We start from the raw sequence: 12,200 nt of genomic DNA, 5'->3' as shown, positions 1-12,200 counted from the left end.
CAAAAAGCAGACCATTTCCTCTAGCAATCACAATTTTTCTGGCTTTCTATCCAAGCTAATTGTTATCTTTCTCGTGGGAACTAAGCTTGTACTACAAGGGAAATTGACAATTATCTGTTCAGAACACAATGTAATATAATACGTCATTTGATAAATGAAAACCTTGGCTTTCTATTGGTTATACATAATACAGTATTAAGAATGAAAGAGAGTTTACTAACAAATCCTGAAAGAGATGATATAACAGGTGGGTGTGGCAAGAGGGGTCTTACTTTCTATTTGATGGCTCTGTAACCAAACAAGATTGAAGGCTATAAAGATTATGGTTTGTCTGAACAAAGAACGATTTTATAGCGAGTAATTTACGTTTAATTTCGTACTTATTGGAGGGGTGGTGAATAAAATAAAGAGGGAATACCTAGAAAAAATATATAACATTTCTCACACTAGGAGAAATTCAGGATTTTGTTTAATAATCCCTTATAAAACTAAGAACTTAAAACTTATTTACTGTCAAAATACCCAAAGAAAACTCTCTTTGAAGGTAAGCTTGATTAATCTGTTTCTTAAAGTGGGTAAGTTGCTAATTTTATGCAGATAACTTACAAGGGCAAATTTTGGAAGCCTTGGAGCTAATCTAATTGCTCTGTTTATTTGAAATTGTAATTTTTTGAGGTTATTATCTGACATGTTGTATGTTATCTGGCAGCCATATTCTATTAGGGTTTGTATAAATGTTTTATGTATTTTAAGAGTTGTGTCTGGTGAACAGCCTGTATGTTTACCAGAATGAGTTTGATGTAGTTAATAACTGAGGCATGCAAGTTTTGAATATGCTTACTCCATGAGGGGCATGTGTCGAAGGGGATAACAAGAAATGTAATATTATTATTCATTTTCATTTCTACTTCTCCTAAATTTAATTTGATTTTCTTTGAGGTTTTCATGTTTTTTCATAGTTCTTTGAAAGAAGAAAAAGGTGTTTTTGTGTGGTTTAATATAACTCACCATTTGTTGCACCATTCTATGATTAAATTTAGCAGTTGCAGTTAATGGCTTTCTTGATATGTTCCAGAGAACTATGTCATTGACTTACTGAGTGATATGCATATGTTAGGTTAGGGTAAGGGATTTCATTTACTAAGATGATGTACAGGAGTGGCAAAAGGGCTGATCCTTGTGGCACTCCATTTACTAAGATGATGTACAGGAGTGGCAAAAGGGCTGATCCTTGTGGCACTCCATTTACTAAGATGATGTACAGGAGTGGCAAAAGGGCTGATCCTTGTGGCACTCCATTTACTAAGATGATGTACAGGAGTGGCAAAAGGGCTGATCCTTGTGGCACTCCTGAGGTAATATCAAATGTTTTGGATAACATATCATGTAATTTAATTTGAACTGTTCCACCAGCCAGAAAGTTAGATATCCATCTATTTATAGTGTACAATGATAAGTCACAAACAGTCCTCATATACACACAATATTTGCTGCCATCTTGTGACCAGAAATGAAATGAAATAATATATGCTTATAAACTGAACTCACTGCTAGTAGTTTCCTTTTTATTATTTCCCCATATAAAAATATGTGTGCTAAAAGAACAGAATAATATTACTGTTCTACAAGCTATGAAACACTTGATAATGGCAATTAGTTGCTCAAATAAGGATAAAACTCAGCTTTAGCAGTTATTTGTAAGCATCATAGAGCAATAGATTGAATGTGGCAGCCAATTCTTTCTCGGCCCATCCCAACATAGTGAGCACTACCATGGTTAGTGATTCTTTAAGTGTCATGAAAATATGGTAATTCATATTGTGTCAAGCAAGACTGGTAAGTAATACTTTTTTCACCAAACAGATATAAATATTTCTATTTGAGTAATAAAAACTATGATTATTCATGAATAGTATTATATCATGAAAAAATGAGAGGTAACTAAACATACTACGTGATGAAATGACAGATAATCCTACTTTATCTTAAAACAATCACAAATAATTTTTCACATCATGAAGCAGTGATAAAACAGCACCTTTTGTCTCTCTGACTTTCCACTGATGATAGAGAGGATAGAATATCCACACATGTGGTGAGCCCATTTAGAAATTTCACATCAGCCAGGTTCTGTCAAAAAATATTAAGAAAAATTATAATATACATCTTCACTATACACTGTAAAACAAAATAACATTGCCGATCAAAAAAAGATACTGGCAACACATTTTAAAAGAAACAAGTTAATTATTAACTAGCCATTGAACATCTATATAAATAATAAACTTGTTTTTGTCTGTCTAGAAATTTTCTGGCAAATTTCTCGAACAAGAGGTACATATCTCATATCATTGTATATTGGTTTTTCCATTTAGAATCATCTTACCTGTTTTTCACTTGGTCAAACTTTTTAATGAAATGAGTATGGTATATGATGGCACAATGTCATTTTCATAACAAGATGACTGCCTTCTATTTCAACTTTAGTTTTTTAATTTACAAACTATTTCACACAAACAACACATAACCAATGCGTAATTTCCTAAAATAATGAACATTACACTAAATACAATTTCTATGGGCTTTCTTGAATTAGTTAACTCTAAAATATGTATATACAGTTTATTCAAAACCATATGCTTATCACTTTATGAACATGCATTCAGAAGTTTCTGCATACACGGCTAAGTTTGCCTTCATTACAACTATACCTTTAATTTACTTTGCCATAATGAAGGTTTGTTTCATAGACTGCTATATACATCTTTTAGCTACTTTTTTCTTTACTATGGGTTTTATTCTTCGTTTATGTCATACACTGAGCGTTCATTACTGTTTCGTACTCTATACACTATTATAAATACCATTGCTTTATTGTTTACTTTACATGTAGTTTTAATAAATATAGTTATATCTATGTGAGATTGTATGTCTGACCATGTACAATTTTTTCAAATTGACCAGAATTTATCGATCTTAAACAAAATAGTGGCAAGAAAAAGCTAACTTAAATTGCATGCATGAAAATGATAGAATAAGGAAAATTGAAAAAAGGGCATGAAAACTACCACAAATGTTTTGAGGGCATGGCTAGTTTTATTTTAAAAGTATAAAACTCGTATCTACTTTATCATTTGGAAACTCACATGCTGGAGCATATTTCAAATTGATCATTGTCTCTAAATAGATCAAGTATGTCTATTCAAATTTTAAACTATCTGTAAAGCAAAAATTATGCTGAAAAAGTGAAAACTGAAATCAGTTAGGCTTCACATCCGTGTACTTGTTTATAAGATAGTTGATTTAACCAAGTACTTGTTTATAAGATAGTTGATTTAACCAAGTACTTGTTTATAAGATAGTTGATTTAACCAAGTACTTGTTTATAAGATAGTTGATTTAACCAAGTACCTGTTTATAAGACAGTTGATTTAACCAAGTACCTAAATCAACTATCTTATAAACAACCAAGTACTTGTTTATAAGATAGTTGATTTAACCAAGTATTTGTTTATAAGATAGTTGACTTAACCAAGTACTTGTTTATAAGATAGTTGACTTAACCAAGTAAGTTATCATGCTTTAAATGCCTTGAGCCCCAGTTTTATTGGAATTTTTATGAAAAATGAGACTTGCAGCATTTGAGACATAGCAGTTTAGATGGCTAAAGCATTTACTCTCTGTAAGTAGAGTAGTGGACTTGTCTGGTTGGGAGAGATATCTAATACCTCTATAAAGTCTTGTTAATGTTTACAAAACTAATCTTCTTATTAATAAAGTGTGATAATAAGTTATAATAAAATAATAAATATTAGGCTGAAATATGTATCTTGACAGAAAATAGAATCAAACTTGTCTTATTAAAGTCAAATTTTGTTGAGTGGATTTCCTAACCATTACTAGTTTTCTCAAATAAACAGCATATCCTACTTAGCAACATCTTGAATGTTTTCAAGAGCACATATACTTAAATTTGACTAAGCTAACACAAGATCCTGACTGACAGATATGTCTATGTTGGTAAGTACTTCACTTTGAAAAACAATGTAAAACACTCAACAGTGTAACCACATTCATAACACAAACCTCAGTTTTCATCTTTTGACAAGCTTTTTCAGTCAACTCACAAATTTTCTTATGAATTGCATTCATTCCTGGAGATTTCCATGAGGGATTCCTGCAAGTATCCTCTTGAAATCTTAAAAATAAAAGAAGTATGCACTAAAATTTTCGTATTCATAATTACAAGCATATTTAACTCCTTTTGTAAGAATCGCTTTGCTCTGGATATCTGAACTGACAATGTCATTAGATTAATTAATTTAATATTAAGTTTTCTTGTGAAGGAGGTCATTTCTTTAATCTAATGCTCCTAAAATGCTACAGCTCAAAATGTGATAAATAAAAACTCAGATAATTATTAGTGTTTCTCAAGGAATTATCTTTTCCAGTTCATCAATCGTTTCATTCAACTACATTAACTCTTAAATGCCTGGATGCACTGACTCAATACACTTCTCGTATTGTTTTATTGCATTGCAAAAAAACAACAACAAAAAAACTATTGGTTGAAATTGTTTGAAACTTGAGCTTTCTACACTTTTATGTGACTTCTGTAAAATTAAATATTCTATTTCTATGCTATATTTTTATGAATTCAGAGCTTTTGAAATTCAAAAAAAACTTTTTTTGTGAATCAGTTTTTAAAAAACACTTAAAAATGCTTATCTTTGATGTAGATTTTAATTACTGGTTTTTATATCTTCTTATGCTCTTCTACAACTAAACTATAAAGCTTATACTTTATACATTTATAAATGTTTTACCCAATGTCTTTCAACATTTGCCAAAAAAAAAAGAACAAACATGTCCTGAGTGCTCAAAAAGCAAGGAATAGAAAAGTCCTTTTAGCATATTGGTTTTTTCACAATTCTCAGTCATCATAAACAATTGAATCAACAATTAGTTTTACTAGGATTGAATTTGAAAAAATACATACATTAAAAATAGTTTTTCACCATATCAAAACTACAAGCAAGCCAACTTTTTTTGTTAATCAGAAGATTTCATTTAATATATTTATTAATAAGTTTCAAGTTGTTTTCTATTAGTTTATATTTATTTTTAACATTAATTTTTGGGGATTTTCTTCACCCATTCAATCAGTTAAAACCTAATGCAATAGTCATGCTAGCCTTAAAAAATTGCATTTTTTAAACACATCTTATAAAATTTGCATTTTTAACCAAACACTTACTTTTGTACATATTGTATCAAAATAGTTATTTTCCAATGTAATATTATTTCATATTAACTGAACTAATATGCAAACATTACTTCATCAACAACAGTGACTGCCTAATATCCAAACACCAAGCATATGTGCATGGTATTTGGGATACTAGATATCTCCATTATACATATGTTAAATTTATGAACTGTCAAAAATTTAGAAATAATGAAAGATTTATTCACCTACTGTCACTTGTTGCAACAATATTGTATATACTTTTAAGCACTTTTTGTTTCATCCAGTTCAGTATTGTTTTACATATTCTTAAGCACGTTTATGACAATGTTAGAGCCTTAAGTATTGTATTTATAGTTATGCAGTTACTCAAACACACTATAACAACCAACGAAGGGAAAAAAATATAATGCATCATATTATTTATTAGACAAATGCATACCTCGTCAAATTACAAATCTACTGTTTTGAATATTCTTCAAGTATCTTAAGTTTAAAATCAAATAACATAAAATTTGAATAACATCAACTTAGTATGTAAAATTAAATTGATAATTATAATTTTATCTTACAAGGTTTGAAAACCATTAGGAGAAGTATAAAAATAAAACTAGTAAGTCTGTTTATTTGTTTGTGGCAAATTTACTAAAGTATCTACCACCATTCCTAATTTCAAGCTACAACTACAGGAAAAGCAACTAACTGGCAGCTCCCACCACCAACTCTTGAGCTATTCTTTACCAGTAAACAGTAGATTGACCATTACATTATAATGCTCCCACATATGAAAGGGCAAGCATATTCTGTAAAGGGTTTTTATTCCGTGACTCACTAATTGTGAGCTGAGTGCCCTAACTGCCTGGTCAAAACTATAATTTCTGTTCAGATAATACAGTATTATTGTGTTAACAAGTAACAACACTGTTTAACTTCTCCCTGCTAGCTGCTGTAATGTTTTGTTTTTATGATGAATGACACATGTCAACTTTCTAAAAGTTCACTGTGTAACCAAATTTTCAGTATTTTTTAACATTAAAGAAGAGACTTCCATAATATTAAATCTAGTATCTTAGATTAATCAATGTTGACTGTTCAGTCCTAAAGTTACCTAAATAAAATTCAAAGTTAAAATAATATATTCTGTAACATAAAAGTTTTAATTACAGGGGCTGAAGTGTTCTTTATATCTGGTTACTTTTTTCAGCATGTTAGATTAATGCGGTATTATAGCTTTACCTTAAAAAGTTTCAAATCAAACAGCGAATAAGTAATAAGAAATTATAGAGTCTAATAAGATGAGTCTTTTGTGGCAACAACACTAAATTTCACCTAAAGCAGGCTTAATGAAAGGTTTGAATCATCTATACTCAGTGATTTCCTCCATTTTACCAAACTCCTTATAGCTTTTCGATATATGCAAATAGGGCTTATTTTTCTGAAGAGCATGCCTCAAGCAATGGAACAGTTTTCATGTTGCATTACATAAAAACTACTTGGTAGTTTGAACTAATAGGTCTTATTACAAGTGGAGTTTAGAAACACAGTGCTATTATTTTTCAATTCTTTAAAACTTTCATGTGTAGATAATGTAGAAATCTCTTTAATCATGACCTCTACTAATGTAAACACAGCATAAAAAACTGTGGCTTTGAGGCAAAATAAAATTTGATGCAATTTGGCAGAATTTGACCTAACTAAATCTACAAATTCTCATCATGATCTTTTCCACAAGTTAACATTTTCCTACACTGAAAATATATTTCCAATAGATACTTACCCCTACTCACATAATAGTTTTCTTTTATTTGTGCTGCCCTCTATATGCACAAGTTATAATTTTCGTATACTGAAAATGTATTTCTGATAGATACTTACCTCCGCTCACATAAATAACTATTATCATTCAGTGCTGCCCTCTATATGCAAAAAAAAGAGACATCTGTAATACATGTTGAGGACTTGTGTTGATTGGTTCAACTTTAAATCCAAAACCCAGCCACTGGGGGGCAGGATGAGGGATCACAATCGAAGGGGTGAACTGCAATTTTGATGGCTCACTCTCATGTTACATAGTGGAGAATATCTCGTCATCTACACCAGCAGAACACCACCGCCATAATCTCAACTGAATAGTTTTGTAATCATGTATTATTTGTATTTCATTATCACATCTTGGAGGATGACTCCATGGTCCACCACCTGAGTAGCTTGGAACTAGAAAGTGGTAAGGACTCTCAAACTTCACTAGAAGAAAATGGGATGGCAAGTACAGTGGCGAGTCCAGAGGAATGACAACACCCAAGACAGTACAATGCGTGACTACAAAACCACATTTTGAAAAGCAGACCATACTAATTTATTCAATACAAGGCATGGTAGGGGTGGGTAGGTAGCCTCTTCTGATTTACCCATGTAGTCCATGTGTGAGTATGGTCCAGGAGGGCAAACTTATGAAGCAAACCTATTGTGAGGATAAACCTATAAGCAATCTTGTGGAATACCCCATCTCCACAGTATGCATTACATGGCCATGGAAATATAAAGATTAGGTCATCATGGCCTTACAATGCAGCTATTACTAATTTAAGTATAACTGGACAGGCACCACTCAAAAATAAGAGGTATAGAGATACTAAAAAGTAACATACCCAGTCACAGTCTCACAAAAGAGTGAAGGATGGTAACAGGTGGATGACAGTACCCTGATAAGGAAGAAACAGCTACCCAAAGTAAATAATGGGAAAAGAATTTAAAAGGAGTAGTCTCAGTGCTTGACAGAAAAGTACTTCCAATGGACGACAGTTTTGATATGCAGGAAAAGGGAAGCTGCATGATCTGTGTGAAGACATGAGAAATCAATGATGGGAAGAAGGATACAAGGAATAAAAGGCCAATTGAATTACAATCCAAACCCAATGGGTCAGGGAGGAAGGAAAAAAAATCACAGACAAAGCAGTGGAGTAATGGAAGGAAATCGTGGGAGATGGATTCAATGGAAAAACCTTGAAAACAATGAAGCAACCCAAAGCATGTACTAGACTGACAAGGATATCTGGAACCAATCGAGAAGAAATGTGGAAGATGGTAAGAAATGGAAAAGTCGAAAGGAATATACCACATGAGCCACAAAATGGAGTTAAATAAAAATGATCCAGAACAAAGGAAACAATTGAGCCAAAACAGCAAAGAAACCCAGATTTGTGCCAGCCAGGAAATCAATTAGAAAGATCTGAACTGGAGTGACAGGGGTGAACAAACATTTTCATAAAAAAACTGATGGAAGGAGAAAACCTAATGTGAGAAACTGGATGTAAACCTTTCTGAAGATATTGACAGCTAGGGCAAAGAGATGATGAACTGGAGACTAAAAACAAAAGAGAGAATTACTTGGGAATTGATAAAAAATTCAAAACTTCATGTGGAGGAGTACCCCACAGGAGGTAGAGCCAACAAAAATTTGGAGAATCAAGAGGTCACTCTTAGGAAGAAAATGTGACAGGACTAGAAAGGCAATGAGCAACAAGTACAAAATCTTGGAACATGACTTTCCAGGAGATGCATATAAAGTGCGTGGGTTCAAAAAGGGAAATCCAGTGTCTACCACAAAAGAAACAAAAAAAAAATGTCCCCTTGGTGAATGAGAGAAGCCACTACCATCTAATAGTTGAAATGAAAGGTGATTATTCAAATCTGGAAACAAGGAAAAGAGTGAACAAAAGCACATTGGACTAAATTAGGTGCCAGAGTGTGAAGGGAATAAGATCATTTGCCTCGAGACCATAGTCGTGAAGCCTCTTACAAATTGACCTACATCCCCAACCAATGGAGATGAGCAACAGGGAAGAGAAACAATCCACAAGAGGGAAAGGAAGAATGAAACTCAATATCATAGGGAATATGAAAATATATCAACTCATGTAGAAGAAGATGGAAGGAAGAAATTAAGAGGAAATATCAATGGATGGTACCAATAGAGGGTGTGTGTAAAAATACCACCCCAAAGAGACGAGAATGTGAGGTATGGAACTGGAAAGACATATTCAATTGGAAAATCCAACAACTCAAGTTGACTATGGAAGGAGTATACAAGTATGTGAAGAAGTAGCTAACCAAAGCTATACATCCAATGAAAAGTGCAGGTAAAAACCTCCTCAAAAAGTGGAAGTTGGTTAAAATGAAGACCACGTCACGAAACTGGGACTGAATCATGTGGTGAAATAACCTAAAATAGCCTCCCAAAGAATGGAAAATAAGAGTGTGTAATGTGGGCATACCAAAACATTCAGAAATGGCAAATCCAAAAGTGATCAAAGACTACATATGAAAACAGAAAAGACACAAGAACTGATTCAGGTGGGACCAATCAATCCAGAACCTCAAACAGCATCAAGTATACAAGAGAAATGGATTATACCATAGGTAGAACAGGTAAAGGATGGAAAATTGCTGGATATGTAAAAGAATAAAGATGACAATATTTCAGGATGAAACAACAACAAAAAAAAGAATCTAGGCATATACCCCACATGATGCTAAATATACAGGAGGAGCCCCAAAAAACTGACCGGTGGAGAAAAAGATCTGACCGTAAGTCCCTATTAGCAGTGGACGTGAAAAAAACAGCAGTGTCCTACCCAAGAAGTTCCCAAAAGTAAAGAAACCACGTGTGCATGGAAAGAACGGAAGATGGCAAACCCACCGACATGGAGGGAAGGAGGAAGAAGTATCGCACAAAAATCCCTAAATATAGCTGGAACACCTAAAAAAGTAGAAGGTAAACATTACCTGTAGGAGAGTAGATAGTGTTAAACAAAACCGAAAAGCCGGGTAGAGGAGAAAATGGAAAAGATTAACAGAGATCTAAAGGACAAAAAAACAAAGAAAATCTGCCTGATGGTAAGTTGAGGCAAAAGGAATTAAAGCCTGTATATAGCAAGGCTTGTAAATATCCAATCTCAAAAGAGACAAAAAGATCATAAAGAAACAATGCCATGAAAAGGGGAATATACTGAAATGGGTTCAGCCGTTATAGGAGGAACACGAGTAACATTGGGAGAAGGTAGGGTGGACCCCACAGGGGCCCACACAAATTAAATTATGAGTAAGATATATAAAGTATAAATTTAAAAAATGAATGGTAAGAAATTATCTGACACATGTTAAGCCTAATCAAATAGTGCAGGACAAAAGATATCACTAAGCTTTAAAACAAAAATCTTAACCTAACCATAAGAATAATAATGAAAATAAAATAAATAGGAATTTATAAAAAGAAACAAGTGTGTGTGAACAATAACCTATGTATAAGATGTGATGTATGGAAGAAAAACAATATAGTTAATCAAATGATTGATATCCCTGTCAGATGAATTACAGGTATTCCTAAAATAACAAAGACCCCTAGTATCAGTGGTATAGGAGAAAGGATGCAACTAAGCCTAATGGCTAACCTGAACTGGACAATGAGTATCAACTAAACTAACAAAACATATATTATAAAACTCAAATAACTACAGATAATAATATTAAAAGTATTCAAAAACCATAAAAACATAATGCCTTATGTTTTCAAAGACAGAAGACTGTATGTCAAAATATGTGGGCCCCCAAACATGACATGAGACCCATTAAATATCAGCTCCTTGGATGAAATAAAGCAGAAAATCTTCTCGTGGAGTATTGTGACCTGAAACCAGTGTAAATATGCAAATAGAACATATAACCTCCGAGGTGGTAACGTAGAATTTATAATGCAAAATGAATAACCAATCACTACTATGTTGGGAGAAAGTTTTTGTAATGAAGTGACAAGTTCTGTAACTGGGTAGAAATATAAAATAATTCTACTTCGGAATAAGTCAACAAATTACAAATATCACTATTCTATAATAAAAGAGTAAACTTGAGAGCAATTAATACAAAGATAGTGAAAAAATTAAAATAAAACACTTGAAGAGAGCACAAACTAAACATTAGAACACAATTACTGACAAACAAGAAGTGATAGTTCATTAGAATTGAATAGAGGGAGTCCCATGCATCAAAAGTGTATGTCACACTCTTATTGTTTAGGGGTTTGTTGCATGATGATTTGCATGCAAGACACATTGGAATCAGTCCATTCCAGATGTGAGAGATTCAAAGCTTGTGGCATGTACAAATTGTTTTTTGCAAATTGAGGGCAGCACTGAACAAGAATAGCTATTTATGTGAGTGAAGGTAATGTACCATATTGGAGTTTTAACTCGCCACTAGCCTTAATGCTCCACCTACCATCACATGCTTATACATGGTATAGCTGCAGTGTAGCATACATATGAACATGCAACAACCCTCCACCAATAGGAGTGTGACACATCCTCCTAGCACAGGTGACTCCCTCTATACTGTAGAGTACTATCATCACTTTGAAATTAGACAAAAAAGATGCACCCGTAGCGGGGAGAACAGGTGGGTAGTGTGTGAGGAGGTAAGTATCTATGAAAAATACATTTTCAGTGAAGAAAAATGTTAACTTTTGTTTCGAGAATTTACGCCTGCTCGCTAATAGCTAGTGATATGGTGGATGGATTGTTGCAAAAGTTACCTCGATGAACATTCTTCAGAAGGTGCCCAAAGAGAACCCATGGAGTGTTATACTCTAATGTATAGGGCAATGGTTGGCAACTAAGTGACCCACGGCAATAATTTGGCTGACCCGCCAAAAGTTGGCTTCACCATTGCAACCCGTGAGGGCACAGTCATTGTTCAGTACAAGTTTCTCGGCTATGTGAGAAGAACAACGATATTAAAGGAAAGATGGGAAAGAGTCACGGCTACGGAGAATTTTAAGATCAACTTCAGGGAAAAATATCAAACTGGTCGAACTATTAATTTTTTTGTATGTAAATAACATACACATTAAAATACATGTACCTGTATTAATAATTATATGATTATCACTGACCACACA

The 12,200-nt window shown here is 33.2% G+C and overlaps 1 protein-coding gene across 1 annotated transcript in view; it reads right to left on the bottom strand.

Moving 5' to 3' along the window:
• LOC106466680 (serine/threonine-protein kinase ATR-like) overlaps positions 1-12,200 on the bottom strand; it is a gene marked incomplete at its 3' end in the record, with an annotated part of 134,038 nt that overhangs the window by 50,869 nt on the left and 70,969 nt on the right. The window contains exons 13-15 of the mRNA XM_022394744.1: positions 4,087-4,198; positions 2,039-2,130; positions 1,142-1,350 (exon numbers count right to left, since the gene is read on the bottom strand). Of these exons, the coding sequence (XP_022250452.1) occupies positions 1,142-1,350; positions 2,039-2,130; positions 4,087-4,198 (413 nt within the window). The remainder of the gene's footprint in view (positions 1-1,141; positions 1,351-2,038; positions 2,131-4,086; positions 4,199-12,200) is intronic.

This window comes from Limulus polyphemus, unplaced genomic scaffold (genome assembly GCF_000517525.1).
Source record: "Limulus polyphemus unplaced genomic scaffold, Limulus_polyphemus-2.1.2 Scaffold2342, whole genome shotgun sequence".
Lineage (NCBI taxonomy): Eukaryota > Metazoa > Arthropoda > Merostomata > Xiphosura > Limulidae > Limulus > Limulus polyphemus.
Note: the sequence above shows the minus strand (reverse complement) of the source record. Positions and strands in the feature narration are given on the sequence as shown.